Source organism: Sceloporus occidentalis, unplaced genomic scaffold (genome assembly GCF_023333645.1).
Source record: "Sceloporus occidentalis isolate IW3139 unplaced genomic scaffold, rSceOcc1.0.p SCAF_118, whole genome shotgun sequence".
Classification (NCBI taxonomy): Eukaryota; Metazoa; Chordata; class Lepidosauria; order Squamata; family Phrynosomatidae; genus Sceloporus; species Sceloporus occidentalis.
The window spans coordinates 2144258-2165779 of record NW_028317098.1 but is presented as its reverse complement, the minus strand read 5'-3'; the positions used below and the strand labels follow the sequence as shown (position 1 = coordinate 2165779).

The following is a 21522-nucleotide window of genomic DNA, read 5'->3' as shown; positions in this document are numbered from 1 at the left end:
CAAATCTGTCTCATGCCTTCTGGCTCCTTTGCCTGTGTTTAAGTACAAAGCTCAATCGCCAACTTTAAATCAACAACATGTGCCCTGCTGGACCATTCATGCACCTTCAAGTCATCACAGGAAAATGTGAGATCAGGTCAGCAGCCAGTATCCGATCGAAATAGGATTTTTCTGTGAAGGAACTGAAAGCAAATAAGCACATTGGCTCAAAGACTCCATCTGCTCTACAGAAATAATGCAGTTTGACACAACTTTAATTGCCATGGCTCCATGCTATGGACTCCTGGGATTTGCAGTGTGTTGTGGCACCAGAGCTCTTTGACAGACAAGGCTAAAGGTCTCGCAAAACCACAAATCCCAGAATTCCATAGCATAGAGCCATGGAAGTTAACGCTGTGTCAAACTGCATTATTTCTGCAGTGTGGATGCCACCCATCCTCTGAGGCTGAGAGTGTGTGTGACTTGCCCAAAGTCACTCAGCAGGTTCCATGGCCAAGCTGTATCTGGTGTATATGAAACATAAAAGTACTGCATGCTTAGACTTGAGTCCAATCTCTAAGGTATTTCATTTGTATGCATATGCAAATACAGGTATTTCAAAATCCAAAACACCTTCAGTCCCAAACATTTTGGATAAGGGAGATTCAACCTGTACAATAGCAGCTCTGACAAGGAACCATTAATTGCTGTCTCCACATTGCAAGGCTGTGGAATGGGGGAAGGGTTGAATTTTGCTGTTACTTGCTTAAATTTCTTCTAGGAGACATTCAAACGTTGCTTTTTAAAAAGAGGAATGATGCGAATAACCTCGCTGGGATTACCATCTCCTTCATTTTAACAGAGAGTACTAAGGGAGAACTGCCAATTGGCTTCCCTCTGCTCTAGTGTTTGCTCATGGAACCAAAGGCCAAGTGCACTGCAAGCTCAGGAAAAGCATGTATATTTATTCAAGAGGTTGCCCAAGCAGATTCTGATAATGATTGAATGTTGGGGTTAATTTTGTTGACACTGCCCTGCGTTGCTTTCTCTGGGTGTTTATGAATGCAGACCCAGAGTAAAAGGGGGATTTTATATACTGCAGAACAAACAGATTGTATGGTGCCAAATATGCACTGCATGTGTATGCAAACATTGTATTGGAAAGGAAAATGTTGCATATTCTTATGTTGCTAAAAGAAACACATTGCATACAAATGCCTAAACAGTGTATACATCAATTCCATCACAAGTACCTCATGTGGTAATCTCCTTAGTCTTGTAGACTAGTGCACATCTACAAATCCTACCAGCATTCTCACCCTGTCCTTGTGAATCTGAATTCTTCCTTTTCCCTTCCTACCAGGGATTTCATGCATTGTTTTTGCATTAAAACAGCACTAATTTTTAATGTATGCATTTTGTACACTTTTCCCCATAAAATATATTTGAAACGTTAAAGTGCATTTTTAGCAGTTCATGTTTTAAAAATGGTATGTATTGCATTTTAATTTTATTTCACATAATCAGAAATGTATAGAATTGGAAGTCACTCCAAGATTCATCTAGTCTAGCCCCTGGCCAATGCAAGAACATTCTTTGACAGCTAAAACATCCTTTAGTACTTATCAAACAGTACTTATCAGGAAATTCATTCCCAAATTTAGTCAGTTTCTCTTTTCTTGTAATTTAAATCTATTGTTTCAGACCCTGTCTCCCAAAGCAGAAAACAAGCTTGCTCCATCTTCCATCTGACAGCCTTTCAAATATTTCAAGATGGCTATCATATTTAACCAGAGGATACTCAGTTCCTTCAACTGTTTCTCATGGACCTTGGTTACCAGACCATCTACCCTCTTGGTTGCCCTACTTTGACTAAATACCAACCTGTCAATATCCTTCTCAAAACTGTAGCAACTAGAAATGGGCACAGTACTCCAGGTGAAGTCCAACCAGAGCAGAATAGTGATGCTGCGATATTATTCCTCTTTGTCCAACTCTAATTGTTTTTGTCTAACTTTAACTCAAAGTTTTCATGATGATAAAATGGGTGTGTGTGTGTGTCAATGTACACTTTCTGGAGGTCCATGGAGAAGGAGTGAACATGAGACACTAAAAGGACAAATGGATCAAAGCAACAGTGTTTGCAAGGACAGTGGTGAAAGGTCCGTAAGAATTAGCACAAGAGGTGTTTGTTGAAAATATACACATACAATGAATTTGTGACAAGTACAGCTTCGAGGGTCCTGTAAGGCAGGGAAGGCAGGGAACTTCAGGACATATTCAAGCTGAGTCTGGCTCTCTGGGTCCTTCAAAAAACACACTTTGTTTCGAATGAAACTATAAATCAGTGACTTCCTAGCTTTTATGTATTTAAATCCCCTCCCATTCCAAACAGCTGAAAGTCAGTTAAGAACTGTAAGCTACAGTACATTACACCATTTTGCCTTTCACTTCACATATCTTGAGGAGAAAGATGTTCTTCACCCTTGCTGAAAGGAATGGATATGTTTAATAATAAAAGAACAAGTCATGATCAGGTAATTGAGTGTTTTCTGTTGACTCATTTGCTGCTTGGAGATAAGCAAAGTCCAGTTCTTCCTAGTAGCAACCAATCGGTTGAGCCAACATACTAGCAGTTCTACAGCTTTTTAAGAACAAAACATCACTTAGTTCCAATAATAACAGCCCTTAAGATCTCCAACAGAGGCCAAATTTATACTGAGAAGAAAGGAATAAGATTACATACACTTGCTTCGCCTAAGAAAATCAGATCTATTTCAAAGCCCTTTCCATGTCATCACAGATACTGAGCAGAACATTTCATGAATCAGTTTGAAACCTCACATAATAATAAACTCTCATGATCACATAACTCAAAATGTAAGAAGCAGCAGCACATATAAAATGAACCAAACTTACAGGACAAGAATACAAGCTGCACAAGAACGAGGACACGGCAGCTTTTCACAACCCTTAGCTTAATGAAAAAAATTAAATAAAGAAAAAAAGTATTTCACAGACAATTATCAAACGACATTATTAAAAATGAGGATGGATAATATATTTAATATACTTCTATGTTGAACTGCAACACATAATTAAGAAAGGGGGGGAAATCCTGCCATAACTAGCAAATAATGGTGTGAGTGTGGGAGAGAGAATGAACAAAGGAAAATTATATTGCAATATTCCCTGTGAAACAGAAACTAATTCTGCTTTGTAAGAGAAAAAGTTTGAAAATGTCTGTACTGAGGAAACCATTAAAATAAATGTTGCCTCCTTTTGTAAATTATTTGTCAGTTGTATTTCCTCATAATAATGAGAGAAAACTGTTTCTTGTCAAGCACTATTAAGAGGTCAGTTCACAGAGAAAATGTGTCTACTGTACTGACAGGTAATAAGCCAGAACTACAGAAAATAGATCTGTGGCCCTTCCATGCTATACAATTATAGCACTATAAATCCATGGTAACTGCCATGGAATCCTGGGATTTATAGTTAAGGAAGGAGTATTTACAATTCTCAGCCAAAGTGGTCCTCTAGTGCCTCAAACATACTAGAATGCCCCTGATTCCATAGGATGCAGCCATGGCATTTAAAATGGATTCATAGTGCTATATCTATGTAGTATGAAAGAGACTACAGAGATCTCCCTTCCCCATCCATCTCCAACTCATCATTATATTGTACATTTGCCAGTAAGGGCTTTCTGTTTTAACAAAAGCTACAGACTGGGGTTAGTGAATGGAATAATATAAATGGAGATACCTCTCGGCAGTGTGTAGGTCTCCCCACAAGCACTCTGGACAAAAAACATAGGGTAAAGTTAACTGACTTGTAACTAATGTTATAAAGGGACATATAAAATTTAATTACTCATGCCTTACAGTCCATCTTTTTAAAAACCAGAATCAAAATAGTGGGCAAGACTAAATTTAGTTCCACAGAACATTATAATTAAAAGCCTCATCTCCTGGTAAAATAATCAACAGTTTAGTTCAGAGTTTAGACATTACATATAAATATGAGCATCGGTTCATTCAGTCTTAAAAAACAACCCCAAAACCAGATTTTTCCTCTTAGATCCACCCTCCACTGTAAATCTTAATTTTTTTTACAGAATATTAATAACAACATATTCTACAGAAATAATTAATTTCCTACAGAAATGTGTGTGCTTGTGTAAAAATTCACTTGATAAATTACCTTTTTCCTACCTATGAAGTATAAACTGTAGCATATGCAAAAGCTGCTGGGTTTTATTAACAAAGAGGGTTTTTTTTCCCTTTTAACCAGTTGACATTTGATTGCTAAAAACCTAACCAAAAATTTATTTAGGAAGATTCCTAATGTCTCCTTTATGGTCTTCTTTATACATGTCTTTCTTCAGTTTTACTGATATACAAGTCATGCAGATTTTCTTTAAATGGAGATCTACTGTTCACTGACCTGAATGGTTTTCAAAATATGGCATTTCTGAAGGCACACCACAGAGAAATCAAAGTCTGCTGACACGTTACTTTTATTGCATGAATGTCACTAGAAATGGAATTGTATGGAGGCTTTTCGGCTCATCCACTATTGACATTTGATTATTTAAAATATTTATATCCTGTCTTTTGGCCCCACAAGAGACCTTCAAAATGGCTAAGATTGCAAGTTTTAAAAACAATATACAATCCAAACAATGTCAAATTTAAAGAGAGTCAAACCACAGATCACAGCTACAAGGCATCAAATCACAGAGAAAGGAAGAGAATTATTTGAAACTAACATTGTGCAATGAAGGCAACATGCAAACTGAGCTGGCTGAATAACAGTGACAAACATAAACCAGGCTCAGAAGTTAAAATTATCAGAGAACCTGAGGTACCAGGGCTACATTTTAAAAACATAGTTGTGGAATCTTTGGTTTAAGAGATGCTTTGGGTGCGACATCCGTAATTGTCAAGATAGGCCATATGCAGGCTTAGGCTTCTAGGGACTGATGTCTACACCTGGAGAGTAAAGTGTTTCTCACATTTCTCTTAAAACTTAAAGGAGACCTACACCTCCTGAAATCTGCACCTTGCAAGGAAAACAGATCTTACTACTACTGCTGCAGAGGCTTATACACTACTGCAGCATCATCACTTGACAAAGAGCTAGACCCAACTCCTGTCCTGACAATAAAGATACATTTGCTATACAGAAACCAATTTACTTTTGGCTGCTGCTCCTTACAGGAGACTCAACATGCTCAGCATAAATTTAATTTAGAACTGAGGCTGCTTTTTCAAATATGAAACCTCATTGCATTTATTCATTGCACATTTATACACACACCCAAACATATATCTATATGACTGTCACTGTATACATATATATTATATAAGGATGACTGGTATGTACATATTTACAACCCTTCAAAATATACTGCACTTATATACAGATACAGCTCATCAATGAGATTCATAAAGTAAGTTCTTCATAAAGCAAGACAGTCTTACACCCCTAAGAAGTTGTAGCAGAAGTTGTAGCAGGGTTCGCTGTGCCTTGCTCCACCGTAAACATTGTAAGAATCTGGCCCTGCCCTTTTCTGGAACTCCCCTTAGCATCTGTGAGAATCCTGAAGCTGTACTCACTGAAGAAAAACAGGTCTATAACTAACTGATGAGGATATCCCACAAATTTAATGGGAAGGGGAGACACAGACAATGTGACATTAAAAAAACCATTTTACAGTGCTTTGCATTTGCTGTTTTGATTTTCTTTCTCCTCAACACGTGCCTTCTGTTCATCTATTCAGAGTGCAATATTGCAGCCAACAGGACAGATATTTGGATGCATGTCAGTCTTGTTTTTCTTTTTAAATAAAAAACCCACACACACACACACAGCAGAAGGGCATTCTACTTCAGAAGAATAAATGGCTTCTTCCCTAGAGGCACTTTTAAATCCTGAGGATAAAAAGCAATGAGAAGGTTTGTGTTCACAACCTTCATTTAAAGACCCCCCTCCCCACCACAAGAGGCCACAACAAGAGTAGGTTTTAGATCTCTGTGAGAGTAAGTTTGTAAGTTCCAGCAGCCTCTTCAATCTGTAGCTGGAAGGTGTCTTCATTGGAATAGTGCTTCACAATGTTATCATCCATATTCACTAAGATGCTGGGAAAATAAAGAGCGAATTAAAAACTGAATAACGATTGAAAAGAAATACATCAATGGCAACAGCACAGAACAAGTCATAACCCTGTGGGCCTCACCATGATCTTCTAAGCAAAGCTAGAAAAAGGTCTCAAGAGGAAAATTACATTATAGTTTAGAGTTTCTCTTTGCTCTCTTGCCAACTGAGAGTGGTGACGGTGGAAATGATTGCACAAAAGTCTTGCCAGATAGGAACTGGCTTCTAGCAAACTGGAGAGCAAATTGAAGTAGTCAGATGCAGTCAAAGGCCCAGCCCACCAGTCAGAAATTGGAAAACACTAGACATACTCAGAGGAGATGCTGTCATGGTACCCTTAGGTTGTTATTCCTCCTCTCCATTGTCTGTTAATTCACTCTAAATTTGAAGGTCACAAGCACACCAAAAAGTGATTTTAAGTATCAGAACTCATGCAAGAAGCTCTGGGAAATGTAATTTTTGTAAAGCTACAGGGATCCAATGGAACATTTTCAGTAAGATCCATCACAAACCAATAGTTAAGGTGTATTATAAAGAGGCAACTTTTCATCACATCAGTCCAGTTTAAGAGCTGCATGGTTCCCTCCAAGTGAAACTGAAAATGTCTGGTTTTTAGGTTACTTCCAGATGTTTAACAAAAGGTTTTGGTTTTTTGCTAAAACAAAGTATGTATGCAATTGGGGAGGATTCCCTGCATGCTTTTCCTGTGGTTTTGTCCAAAAATTACGATGGGAGGAAATTCTGTATGTGAAAAATGGCCTTGAATATTGTATATAGATTGTAGGAAACGTGTTTCCCACACCATTGTAAATAGATGTCAAAATAGCTGTGGTGTAAATATGTCAAGCTTCTTTCTCAAGCTACTGGAATTAGTACTATAATCACGGTCTCCAGATTCTAAAACACTGGTTCCCAGTCTTTTCTATGCCTCACACCCCTAAGAAATCTGATTGATGTTCATATCCCCTACAAAAGTAATAGACTGCTTAGTTGGTATGAAGCTCTATATACACGAAGCTATTGCTACTGCTAAAAGTAATATCACATTTAAAGAAGAAAAGTCTACTTTCAATTGGATTGAACCACATACAATACTGCAGGTGAACAAACTGAACTTAAGAAAACTAAGCTTTTAACGAAGTGCATAAAATGTAAATCTAAATTCAGCAATTAGATTCTAATTTATTCAGGAAAAATTGTAAAAAGTAAAATCAATCCCAACTGTGAACAGAACATTCAGTGACATCTTTGCTCCTGCTTCTCATTCATGATTTTGTCAAAACATGGAACTTTCTTGTTGACTGATCTGCACGTCTGCCTGTGGATTCAGGCCATTCCTAGATTTTGTCTTGACTGGCAAAAGAGAATTTAATTCATATAACTATCCCACCCCCTGAAATTTCATTTCACACCCCCTAAGGCTTGCAGGCACCCCAGGTTGAGAACCCTTGCTCTAAAACAAGTGATTTGAATAGCATGGCTCCAATCCAAAGCTTCCTTAGGTTTCAACATTGCCACTTTTGCTGCATACTGTTTAGCTTATTAAATGAATTACGTCAGAGACAAGGGCAGAATCCAATCGCTATTGTCATACACAGCATTGGTTGTCATCACAATCATACTTCAGGTTTTCGGAGACCTTCCTGCAAGGTCCAGATCATGCTATGACGATATCCAAGAGAAACCACCTCATTTTGATATCCTGACAATGTGCAACAGACCTGCTCCTTCCCTTCGCGTTTCAACATTGCCACTTTTGCTGCATACTGTTTAGCTTATTAAATGAAATACAGTTGGCCCTCCTTATCCATGGATTTTTATCCACGTATTCAAGCATCCACAGCTTGAAAGTATTCCAAAAAATATAAATACCAAATAGCAAACCTAGATTTTCTATTTTATACAAGGGACACCATTTAACTATGCTACTGTATTTAATAGAACTTGACCATCCACGGATTTTGTTATCCACAGAAGGTCCTGGATCCCAACCCCCATGGATAACAAGGTCCCATTGTACATCACAGACATGGCAGAATCCAATCACTATTGTCATATACAGCATTGGTTGTCATCATAATCAGACTTTAGATTTTTGGAGACCTTCCTGCAAGGTCCAGATCCTGCTCTGATGATATGCAAGAGAAATTACTTCATTTTGTTGAGCGAATATTTTGGGATTTCCTGACAATATGCAATAGACCTGCTCCTTCCCTTCAAGTTCAAGGACAGTGGAGGGAAGTGGGTGGACTGGTCTTTCTGCCTAGAGAGAATTAAGCAAGCATTTCCCTGACCATTATGAAGGGTAAACTATGGAGGACTGTCTTTTTTTTTCCTGGAGCAGCTCAAGAATCCTGCAAGAAGGATCACTTGAATGATCCTTGTTTTGTTAATGCATTATCTGAAGCAGCTGGATTCCCAGGGCTCAGCATTATTGGGGGGGGGGCATTATTTAAAAGCTTCTAAGATGTCATGTTTTCATTGCCAAGCAATAGAGGCCCAAGCTGAGATATACTCACCCTTTTTTACATTTCTTGAAGACTTTTCCAATTTTATCCAAAGGGACATTATATTTGTCAGATATCTACAGACAAACAAAACATGGAAACATTTTTTGAAACAAAGAAGTGACAAAGATCTCTTTTAAAAACTGAATTGCAACTAAATTCCATGCTAACAAAAACAAGTTTGAGTTTCTATGCAAACAGCAGAGAAGCCATAGCATACATCTGCATTTTCTGCTTTTGTTTTGTTTCATCTCAGCTTCATTCACTTATCCTTGTCTGGTAAAGTATAGCAAAAGAACAAAGACCTTAATCGTGGCTTGCCAAATCAGACATCAAGCCAAGCCTCCGTTAATGTAAAACACAAGCAAATAATCATTCCTAATTTGGGTTTCCTGGCAAATTATGCCATGGTTAAAGAGGCTCAACTAAAATTCAACTTGATGTTTGAGACAGACATGTGTGTCTGAACTGAATTAATTTCTCAGCCCTAAGAGCAATGTAATATATGCTGGAGCTTATGCACTAGTTTCCGAAAAGAAACCAAAAATTACTGGCCACAGGCACTAGAATTAGTCCAAAACATTCAACAATCCTCAGTTTTTCCCAAGAATTGCTTTTGCACACAACATTAAAAGCAATATAAATTTAACTGTCCCTGTACTTTATTTACTGGCAGTAACTCACACTCATGCTTTCACAGTATTTAGTTTGTCTCTCTGAGATGGTATGTTTTATGCTAGGCACATTTTTTACATGGCAGAACTTTAAAAGAAACTGCATCTCCACAAAGAATTGGAACAAGTGTAAAAACAAAATATGGACAGCTTCATAAACAACTACGTCACCAAACATGTGGTTTTTCCAGACAATGAATGCCATACAAAAAGAGAATGACCTGCTCTATTCATAGCTGTCATAGAAACCTCAGCAAGTCTGAGCTGACTGGCTGATGGAAAGCCTATCTGAAATCTCAAAATCTACCTCATATGGCCCAAATGTGACAGACAATATGGTTGACTACTCTGGGACCTAGCAAATGAATAATACACAAGAAGGTGAACAAAAGCAGAAATCAACTTATTCAGATGTCTTTTGAAGCCAAACTGACATAAAATCAGCTTTCACTCAGCATCCAGAACACATGAAGCATTCAGACCTCATTGGCATTCCCACCATCCAAGTGAACGTTTTGATTTGGTGATAGTCATAACTAAACCAAACTCACTAGTCAGGAGTCCCCCCCCCCCCAGCTAAAAATCTCCCATGGAAACCACACTGAATGGTGGAAAATTCTGGGCTTCAGGCCCCATGTTTGGCTAATGAGGACCATTTTGTTTGCTGTAGTTTATGAATATTAAATTATCATTTCCCCTTGCTTATTGCCTCGCTTTTTGTGAACCCCTCACATCTTGTGAAAGCCATGTAAACAGTCCACCTCGCTTTAGGGTGTGAAGTCTTGCACACTGCCAATACTTTGATTCTGTGGTCTTGGATCCTGTTTATTGAGCTCAACCGTTATGCAAAATCAGCCATACTTTTCTTTTGTGCCAAAGTTCAAAATATTTATCTAAGGCTCTGCATGCATGGGTGTTCACTTAGCTCCTCGGCTCTCAGAATCTTAAATTCACTTTGACTTACTGGGATTGTGGCAGTATTATTTTGCCAAATAGGCAAAATAGGTGACTGGGGTTGGCTGGGGTTGCCCCCTGCCCCCTTCTGTTATACCAAAACCAAAAACCCACAACCTATGCAAAAGGAACTGAACAGTAGTTGCCACTGTTTTAGGATCCAATATGTTTAAACCAACATCCATTATGATTCTTAGACAGATTAATATAGTGGTGAAATTATATAGCACAGCATTTGTACACATGTGCCTTGACTTTTTAGCTGGGTATACCTTAGAAACCCCTATGAAATTCATGGGACCACCATAAGTTGACAGGCAACTTGAAGGCATGCACACACACATGCCCACGTAATGCAGTCAGTTAATTCTGTCATCCAATTTCTTTTTCCTAATGCCAAGTTCACACAAGGAAAATGGTTGGACTCATAATGCATGCAATACATTTCAAGATACTGTGAAGGAATGTCAGATCAGGGGACGGAATCTGAATCCTGAGGTCAAGACAGGTAAGATCTGTCATGGGCACAGGAAGGCTTCTTTTCTTACAACTCCATAATCTTCCAGCTGGATAAGAACAGAGGTAGAGGATGCAAAGAAAGAAGACCAAAGTTCTAAGGATGATTCTCCAAGGTATGAGACCCTCTTCCCTGACCAACACAGGCATACATGAGCATAGGAATGCACAGAGAAGCTGTCAATTGTTCTACAGGTAGAGCGACAATAGCAGGACACCCCCATTTTGGAAGACAGGCATGAGAAGCAAGGTCAAACCAGAACTTCACCTACAATCCTAAAACACACATACTGTACAAGATAATAATTCCTATTGAACATAGTGAGATTTATTGACCAGTGAACATGTATGGGATTTGCTCTCTGAAAGCAGCCAAATAAGAATTTACATATACCTATGGGTGTGAAGAAGCATGTATAAAATGTATCTTCATCCATTTTGCAGCATGGGAGGGGGAGAGGGAGTGGAAAGAGAGAGGAAGAGAAAGAAATAAACTTTACCGTGAGAGGGAGCATTTTAAAATATTTTGGGAAGTCCTATGCAAAGCAGGTAACAGAGATGAGACCAAACTGCCTACTGTCAGCCGATTATATATTTTGCTTGGCATGCAAAAAGTTATATTGGCATTATAGAGGGAATTCATAAAACAGGGATCATTCTCTAAACCAAGAAAAAACTAACATAAATAAGCATAGTCAAGAAAGAGAACCTGTCAGGATGATCACTTGTTGGGGACAGCCAACACATTGATTAAAGTGCTGGACATAGGAACCCCCAACTTCAAATCCTGACTCTATTTATTTGTTTATGAAAGTCACAAGACCCAGGGCAGTCCTTGGCCCTTTCAGCCTGACCCATCTCCCAGTATTGTTGTGAAGCTAACGTGAGGAGAGCCACACAAACCACCATGGGCTCAAATTAAGGAAAGGCAGGACAGAAATGTAACAGAAAACAAAACAGACAGAGACAGAATCCTACAGTTGGAAGAAACCACAAGGTCCATCCAGTCCAGCCCCCTGCTATGCAGAAATACAACCAAAGCACTCCAAAGTCCTAACAAATGTCCATCCATATTCCATACTCCACACTGTCAACTGCTGAACAGCTCTTATCATCAGGAAGTTGTTCTAAATGTTCAGGTGACTCAATTTCTGGGCTAAGCTAATGCCTTGCTCCTTTTCAATCTATCAGCTTCACCTGCTCTTTGCTCTGTGCAATCCCTGCTGTTTGTGATTTCAAACTGTGCTTTCCAAGTCTCAACATACACTTGGGATCTCCTTCCTCTTAGCAAAGTGTTTGCTGCATCCACAAATGGAAGTGGGGTTTGTCTACTCATAGAAGAATCACTGACAATCTAAACTTGCCTCTATATTTCTAATTCTTGCAGAAGGTCATTTTGGAAGTGAACAAAGGTCCAAAACACACTGCAGAAATAATCTGGTTTAAGACCACTTTAAGTGCCCTAGCTCAATGCTAGGGAATTCTGGGAACTGTAGTTTTGTGAGACATTTAGCCCTCTCTGTTAGAGAGTTCTGGTGCCACAATAAACTACAATTCCCAGGATTCCCTAGCATTGAGCCAGGGCAGTTAAAGCAGTCTCAAACTGGATTATTTCTGCAGTGTGTTTTGGACCTTAATCATTAAAAAAATAATAATCCTCAAGCCAACATTTGCTCAGGCCAAACAAGATCCAAAACCATTTGAGCACAGTTAATGCTTATGGTGCCCTAAACAATCTAAAGGCACCAGATCCCATCTGATCGTGGAAGCTAAGCAGGGTGAGTACATGGATTGGAGACTATCAACAAATACCAGATAGGCTATATTTCAGAGGAAGGGACTGGCAAAACAACCTCTATGTGTTCCTTGCCTGAGAAAACCCTCTGAAATTCATGGGGTCACTTTGAGTTGACTGGTAGCTTGAAAGCACATACACACATACAGCTTAGGTTTAGGCAGTGCTGAATCAATAACCATTTACACTGCTGATATCTCAGATGTCTATATGGGTAACACACATAGTTGTCTACCCCTATAGTGCAGAAAAACAGGTTTCCCCATTTCTTAAATTAGATAATAAAGAATTGTGCAACTTACAGCTTCCATGAGACCTTTCAAGGATGGTATCTTGAGCATAAGTGCATCAAATACTTCTTCTGATTCCTTTCGAACATACAACAATACTGGATCCAACAAAGTCATGTCAGGAAGAAAGGGGAAATCCAATTAAGGACAGATATCAGACAAAACAACAACAGTGATGCAAAACAATGAAGCATTAAATATTTGAGTTTATAATGATCCAGGGCAGGTACATATTAAAATAGTGTGCCAGCTTACCCATGAGGAAATAGCACAGAAACAAATCTATCACTGAAACCAAAACTTGGAAACATTCCCTTTTTTTGGTACCAGAGTTGCTACAAGACCACTGGACTTGTTAAATTAAACCTGTAGTTTATTTTCCAAGCTCTGGCTGAACCACTGAGAATAGGTGATCCAGGTAAAAATGGAAGAAATGCTCTGAAATTAGCTCCTTCCCAAGCACATGGAAAGTGTTACCACACAGGAAAACGTATGCTTCAGATAATAGAAAATAAGGAAGTTCAGAGCAACATGCTGGGTGTCCTTAACTCACCCTTCTGAAAAACTGGTATCTGCTGCATACGATAGCATTATCACACATAGGGTTTAGATTATACTATACTACCATAATGTCAGTTGACAAAGGTGAATTTAGGACACCAGTGCCACACTGAAAAAAGCAAAAGGGCTTGAAAGAAAAGGAGAAGTGGAGACAAGAATATAAAAGGGCAATGTGCACAGGTTCCTAGGGTTCTCTATATGAGCCAATAACCTGTTTTGAGAGTCAAAGTCTAATGGAAAAACAAGCCGCTCTACCTTGTGGAAAGTCGCACAGAGAAAACATTTTTCTTTGACCGAACATTCTTCTCTGACTTAGGTCTGCTTTTATACCTTGGACTTGATCCCCAAGTACACAATGTGCAGACACAACATTGCTTCTGAAGAGTGCCCACATCCCGGTGTTTCCTTGAAGACCAATGTCCAGTCCTTTCCCACTTGCTTCCTACATCTGCTGGGTAAGCCAAAGCTCCCTTTGATACACATGAATAACTTTGATAAAGGACATTGAACATGCCTTTATCACAGAGTAGGGGAGGGCAACTGGAAGGCTAGGGACCTAGAAGATTTTGGAACACTGTACTCTCTTTTCCACTACACCCACTCTGACCAAAAAATTGTTTGCTCCCAAATGCCCTCCAGGGGACACGGGAGCATATTCACCATGTTTTGGGATCTTCTTGGGCAATTTTATGCCAAGATAGGCCTTTTTAACAATAGGGAGTGAGCAGAGATCACTTCCTGATAAGTTTCTATTTCACAAAAGGCCCCTACTGGGCCTAAAGTGGCCCAGGGGCCCCCTCTGGGAATGTGGAAATGCCCTTGTCCAAATTGTATTTTGAATTTTTTTCACCCCTTGTGGGCCCTGTTGGCCGCATAAGGTCCACAGCCTGCACTTTGCCCACCTCTGCCATAGAGTGTGCACATGCATAAAGAAGCAAAAGTTTTCTTGGTTTATTTCTTACGCAATCTGAATATGCCTCACCCCACCCACACACTTTGCAAACTGGAGGATATATGTTTATTCTGTGTCACCTGAAGAGGAATCTCCCTTGTAGAGCCAGTTTCTTATTGTTGACAAAGTCATCCTTTGACCACAAACTAAGCCCTCTGTACAGGAACCATCTCTCTGTGCTCATGATGTAAATGAATGTAATAAATCACAAAGGAGACATGGCTCATACAATGGCTGCTAGCTAGCTCCTTCTATCTATGCAAGCACTCTTCTAGAAGGCACACAGGACCAATCTAAACAGGTTTTTCTTTCCAAATGATTAGGGCCTTTACCTCTTTTGGGTTCTTCTATTCGTGATAACTTAATTGGGCTGGCAGCAAAATCATCTTCATTTAAGTAAGGCCCTCTCTTCATTGTAGAGCTCCTAAAAAAACAAACAGACAATCAAGCAATGATACAAATCCAAACAGTCTTCTTGCATTATTGCAGGCAGCTAAAGTAAGACCTATCCCTAAGAACAGGGATGGTGGGATCATGGCCAGTGTTTCAATGCAGCCTGTCAATATCAGAAATAAATGAGTGGATAACACTCTGTTGTAAGAACTAGTTGATTTTTCAGTTAATGAATCTAAGAAGAGGACAATGTGTTTAACATTCTTCTTAACTTGTTAAGAGTTTCAGCCCACTTCTTGTCCAAATACTACAAGGACACTGGAACTAGAGTATCAGATAGCATAAGACGTGTTTACATCGCATGCTTGACTTTCACTGAACAACCAAGTGGAAAACCTACTTCATTTTCCCTGGAAAAGGGGCCCTGTTTTCATATCCTGATTGCTTATGAAGGGGGCCATTAGAAAGGGTGGTTCACAGCCTAGGAGCAGCCACCGAGAAAGCCCTATCTTGTGTTCCCACCAGCCATGTCTGTAAAGATGGTTAGGCTGAGGGCATGAAAGGGCCTTTCATAAGGATCTCAGTGTATGAGCAGGCTCACATGGGGAGATAGGGATCATATCTTGTTGCCACAGATCTATGTTGGATATAGAAGAAACATACTTGAAAACACCTTGGCCTTATACAGACAGCCAAAATAAAGCTGCTTCGAGTCACTTTGGACGTATGGTGTTTCAATGATGCATGCGTCCTAAGAGTCTGGAAGCTGCACCAAAGCTGCACTCCAGTCTTTAGGACTGGAAGATGGCTTTGGTTGCGGCTTCTGGACTCTTAGGATGCATGTATCATTTAAACAGCATACCTCCAAAGTGACCTGAAGCAGCTTTATTTTGGCTGTCTGTAACAGGCCCTTGGTTCAGTTTCTGGACTGGTGCAACATGGGAGGAAGTGTCCATAGGTTTTTTAAAAAAAACTTTTATTCTATCAGGCTTTTAAAATTAAAGGATCTTAAAAGAAAGGACCTCTTAAGAGAGTGCTGTATTTTTTTAAATTTAATAATAATAATAATAATAAAATTTATTTGTATCCCGCTCCTCTGAGAACAATCGGGGCGGCTAACAAAGTTAAAAATACAAAACATATAAAATCCCTGGTACCCTCCCCTCCTTAAAAAAGTATAAAATTCAATGCAATATTTAAAAAACAGAACAAAAAACAACAACAAACATACAAGTTAAAATTTAAGTGGTTTTTGAACTTTTTATTGTTTCTAAGTGTTTTTAACAATTGTTTTAATATTGTAGATAGTTTAATTCTATTTTAACCTTTGCATGCTTTTAACTATACTGTACAGTACTTATTTAAGTTGTCTTGATTTAGTGTGATATTCTATAAAAAGCTGCCTATCCTGGACAGATTACCACTCAACCAGAACTAAACAACAACAGAAAAATAAATAAATAAATAAGCCAGCCAACCAACCAACCAACCAAAAAAAAACACAAAAAAACAAAAAAACAAAAAAAACACCAAAAAGACTGGTACAAAAGTAGGAAACTTAATAACATATTTTACCCTTCTCCCTCCAGTTCATCAGATGCAAGAGGAAATACCTAGAAGTGGGAGCAAAATAAAATAAAAATCAGTCAATTCTGGAAATGTTCAAGAGTACAATTAACAGCTGGTCAACAAAAAGAATTACTACTATAATGTCACATTCTCTGTTAGTATAAGGCGACCAAGCAATTCGGAGGAAAGCACTTTAGAAACCAGGTAGAACTAGGAAACATGTGCTACTGGTCTGCTTTGTTCCCTTCCCTTATTCTTTCCTGTGTGTCTTCCACCTTGCTCCCTGCTTCCAATGCCTGGACAGATTCCATCCCATCACCAAATCTTCATCATCTTGTCCCATTCCAATGTCCACAAAACTTACTCCTTAGGCCTGCTTCTTCTACATTTTCTTCTTTGGCTTAATTTCCCCACACACTGCAAACTTGGCTACTGAATTACACCCATTATCTCCCTTTCTTCCTTTGTTTTGGTATTTTCTGCAGTGGCACCAGGACTCACTTCCTTTGTAAGGACTTTATCACATGGGATGGATCCCATACAGAAACTGGGTTTAAAGTGAAAACAACTCACAAAAGTGGGTTGTTTTTCACATGACATTCAGGGTTAACCTGAATAGAAAGTAAAAGTAACCCACAAAAGCGAGTAGTTTTTCAGACGATGTTGGCATCAATGGGAAATAATGCAAGATTAATCAGAATGGAAAGTCAATAAAACTCATTTCTTTTTACTTTTGGGGAACTTCCAAAAGTAAAATGGAGGTTTTTATGGTCAACTTTATGTTTGGATTAATGTTGTGTTATTTCTCAACTGACATCAATGCGTCTGAAAAACATCCCACTTTTGCAGGTGTTTTGTGGACTTTTAAATCCCATTTCTACATGGGATTTAACCAATTTGCCTGTGTGATAAAGTCCTAGGAGAGGAAATAAGATCTGATCCCTCGCTGCTAACCTTCTCCCGATAAGTAAAACAGTTTTAAAAACATCGGATGCTATTAAAAGATCTGTGAACTGCTGTTTTGGGGTTTGTGTCTTTTCTGGTTTAGAGAATACCATGAGGATCTTTATTGTTGCTTCTATTTATGGCCTTTTTTTTTGATTTCTCTTGAACTTTGAAAGTTCTTGTTCCTTGACTGTGAGCCACCTGGAGGTGCTCATGCATGATATTGTGGAAGAAATTGATCTTTACAAATAAATTGGATTAAGGGTCTCTGAACATTTATTGATATTGTAATTGGAACAATAGCAGAAAGGAATGAAATAACACTTTCAGAGACACAATACATTTTAGTTAAAACTAAACTTTCATACCACTGGCATCTCAATCTTCAGGGGGAAAAAAATCTGTGACCTGTCCCCACCTTCCACTCCCAAACACACAAAGGCATTCATTATAACAGAAGATGAGACAAGGGAGATTATCATACAGGGAAAAGGATGGGAGCAAAGCAGATTGCTCCTGTCCTTATCGCACAAAGATTAACAGATGACGTCACGCTTATCCTGTCATTATCCTGTCAATGAAGTGGAAACGACCTGTAATTTTTCAATAATGGAAGTTTCCATTAATGAAAACTGATGGGACAATTCTACGTCATTGACAAGATAATGACAGGATGAGTGTGACATGTGTGATAATCTTTTGCACAATCATGCAATAAGGACGGCATAAGGATGGGAGCAATCCACTTCACTCCCGTCCTTATACGCCATGTGATAATCACCTGGGCCAAATTCCCACCTCAGTTACTTTGTGCAGTCAGATGAGAAATAAATTTCCACTTGTTTCTTCCTTTTTGTTAATCTGTTTACTGTAATCCCATCCCACCAATATAAAAAAATTGAAGAATCATACATGAGCTCCACGCTGAATATTGGAATAATGAACATCAGGTATGAAGAGGACTGGCTGAGTATCAAGATCCATAAATGGCTTGAAGATAGTGATGTCTGTACGCTTGTGGGATGGGAGCATGGGCACTTTGACATCAGAAACTGGTGGAAAGAAAAAAAAACCCTGTTAAAATAAAAGTAGAACTGACAAAGAGATGAAAGAATTTCAAAAGGTTTTGCTTGTCATGCAACCAGATAACAGGCAACATCTGCTGAAATTCTGTTTTCTGCACAACCATTAAAAGCAGAGGAATAATTTATTTCACCTGGCAATCTTAGAAGGTATCATCATGGTTTGCAGAAGTATGAGATCATATTTGGAGAGAACTCTAAGAGGGGGAAGTCAAAGTTCTCCATTTTCAGTGGACTTGGAATTGGGGACAGGAGTAAACACCCGCAAAAGCCAGGAGAGAGGGAAATGGAATGGGGCAGCTGGAACTGAGGACAAGGAGCACCTTCCACAAACTTAAAAAAAAAAAAAGAATTAACTCTTGCTTTTTTATTATTTTATTTTGAAAGTCATATTGAGATACCTTTTGAGGCCATAAGCAGGAGAGCAATATAATGGTGACATTTTCATATCCCAAGGAATGTTGAAATATTTTACAAATCAGCATTCCCAGCCCTGACTCAGAGATACATTATTTGTGAGCCATCTTGGGTTACTTTCCAGAAGAAAGGCAGCATAAATGAAATAAATAAATAAATACACTCAGAACTCTCCAACATCATCTCTTCTTCATCCTATGGAAATCCTCCCAGGTAGCCTCCTTTCCTTGGTGCAATTTAGGTATGCAAATCATCACTAATGTTGTTTTCAGATATAAGAATGAAGGCTATCAAATGTTTTCACTCCACTGGGCAAAATTATAGCAGGTTTTGTGAATGTTTGTTTCATTTCTGGACTGCTTGTGAGCAATGGAGGAAATTGTGCCTATAGTGATGGCACATCATTAGATGCACAAAAACCTTTACATCCAATATATTTTTAAAATCTTGTGGCAGTTGACTGTTTCTTCAACAGGGTGTGCCTCAAAGTGTTGAAACACCCTTTCCCATCAAGGCTAAGAAATCTTGTTATTATTCTTTCCATCCCTAGTGCAATTAGATGCAAGCTGTTTCCTTGCTTAATCATCATCTCCCTCCTCTCTCCAAAGTAAACACATTCATCTCTTAGCAGAATGATAAGTAAAACAAGGAAAAATTGTATCAACAGCTCTCTTGTGTCAGCATGTGCAACTCCCCTTTAAAAGACATTGTATTAGGGCATTGCCTGTGTTTTCAAAGAAGATTAAGTTGAACTTGTCTTCTAAATTAGGTGGCACTGAAACATATATATTTCTACTTACAGGCATTCAGCTGGGAGCTGGGGTCAGTGCACTTGCCTTTTCTTTTGCTTTGTTTTCGTTCCTCGTCCCTGATCTTCCTCTCGGCACCCTGTCAAATCAACAGAGGAGAAATTGCTTTCAGAGGTGTCTTCTTGTTCTCCACCTTTGAAGTGATTCTCTGCCTTCTTTTTCTTTGCCTTTTTCACCTGCTTAGTCCCTCCCAGATCAAACATTGTGGAAGTCACACCAGCCACTCCACCAAGTCAACCAGAAAATTTTGAATTTGTGAAGCTGTTTCAAAAGGTTGTCACTGAGGAAATGGCTGGACCATCTTTCAACCAATACACCTCCTTATAGCTGTACTTCACAACCTGTGACAATTTTTTTTCAGGTGCAATATTTTTGACAAGAAATTGGAAATGTGCCTTAAAAATAGTGTACACATTTTCAATTACTGCTGTAGATTTTCTGAAATACAAGCCAAAAAGTATCTCAACAGCAAGAAAAATGTGTGGTGTCCATCTACCTAACTAGCAAGAATCAAAATTACTGCTTCAAGTTTGCTACCTGCTCAATCTGATCCACTTGGATACTTTACTTAAATGTTTACTCAGGAGTGAGTTTACTCCCTTGTAAATATATTTAGGATGGACTGCAGCCTTAATGTGGAATCAACTGGTTCATCATGTTCAGAAAACTAGAAAGGAATGCATACTGTACAGGTTTGGCAAGAAAAGCTGTTTTTTAAAGCTGAACCAGCCAGGCCTCAGACATTTTGCTACTTGAGGTAAAGGACAACAATGTCCTCCAGCAGAGAGGGACAGCCAAAGGACACAGGAGAACAACCAAGGGCCAACTGCTTTCCTGCCAACAGCTACTAACTGATGCAATCATCTCACTGTGCCTAATGACCTGGCCAGCCCTGTTTTAAGGCATACATTTAGGTAACACAATTTGCTATACGAACATATACCTTCTGCACAGGAAAACAACTGGCTATGGCTTTCTCCAACATGTTTTTGTTGTTACATCTGTGAGTCAGCACAGTGGTTTGAACATTGGATTATGACTGTGGAGACTAGGGTTGGAATCCCAGCTTGGCCATATAAATCCACTGGATGATCTTGGGCAAGACACACTCTCTCAGCCTCAGAAGATGGTAATGGCAACCCCCCTCTGAAGAAACTTGCCAAGAAAACTGTGATAGGTTTGTCTTAGGGTTGCCGTAAGTCAGGAACAACTTGAGGCAAACAAAAACAACAACAACAACAACAACAACAACAACAACAGATCTTCTAATCAACTTCAATTTATGGTAATCTGAACCAAGATTTGGAGACCAGCAGCACTGTAAATTATGAAAACTTGGTAAACTCTGATGCAATATCCACAAAGAACACCTAAGACTGATTCTTTGTGTTTATTGTCTCCTGTCTAGTAACTGCTGAAATTGATTTCAAGCAAACATGTATGATGCAAAAGTAAAAATTACTCTGCAATGTAAAGAGGTGGGGCACTCTCAGTCTCAACCAAATCTGTAATGTAATAGTAATAGTAAATTATTATTTATTACCTGCCTCTTGCCATGGATCAAGGTGTATATTGAGGCAATATACTTGAAGCACTTTGTAGTTGTCATGTGCCTTCAGTTTGACTAAGACTTATAGGAATGTCTAATTAACAATTTGTAAGCCGTTCTGATAGCCTTTTGGCTGAAGAGGGGGTATAAATAAATAAATAAATATTATTTTATTAAAATATTATAGGAACCTTATCCTACCTAGGTTTTCTTGGCAAGATTTGTTCAGAGAGGGCTCTGAGTGTGACTCACCTAAAGTGTGATTTGTTCAGAGTGAGACTCAAAGTCTCCCAATGGGTTCCCATGGCTGAATGGGGCTCTGCACCCTGGTTTCCTGTAGTCCTAGTCCAACACTCAAACCATGAGAC

General features: G+C 38.9%; 1 protein-coding gene across 2 annotated transcripts in view; it reads right to left on the bottom strand.

Moving 5' to 3' along the window:
• Window positions 1-4512: 4512 nt before the first annotated feature.
• Window positions 4513-21522, bottom strand: part of GRHL1 (grainyhead like transcription factor 1) — a 73504-nt gene continuing 56494 nt past the window's right edge. Inside the window, exons 10-16 of one of the 2 annotated variants that reach the window (XM_089498298.1) lie at window positions 19597-19684; window positions 18210-18349; window positions 16359-16396; window positions 14723-14814; window positions 12890-12975; window positions 8661-8725; window positions 4513-6125 (exon numbers count right to left, since the gene is read on the bottom strand). In XM_089498298.1, the coding sequence (XP_089354424.1) occupies window positions 6011-6125; window positions 8661-8725; window positions 12890-12975; window positions 14723-14814; window positions 16359-16396; window positions 18210-18349; window positions 19597-19684 (624 nt within the window). In that variant the 3' untranslated portion in view covers window positions 4513-6010. The remainder of the gene's footprint in view (window positions 6126-8660; window positions 8726-12889; window positions 12976-14722; window positions 14815-16358; window positions 16397-18209; window positions 18350-19596; window positions 19685-21522) is intronic. The other variant, XM_089498299.1, reaches the window with a different exon arrangement.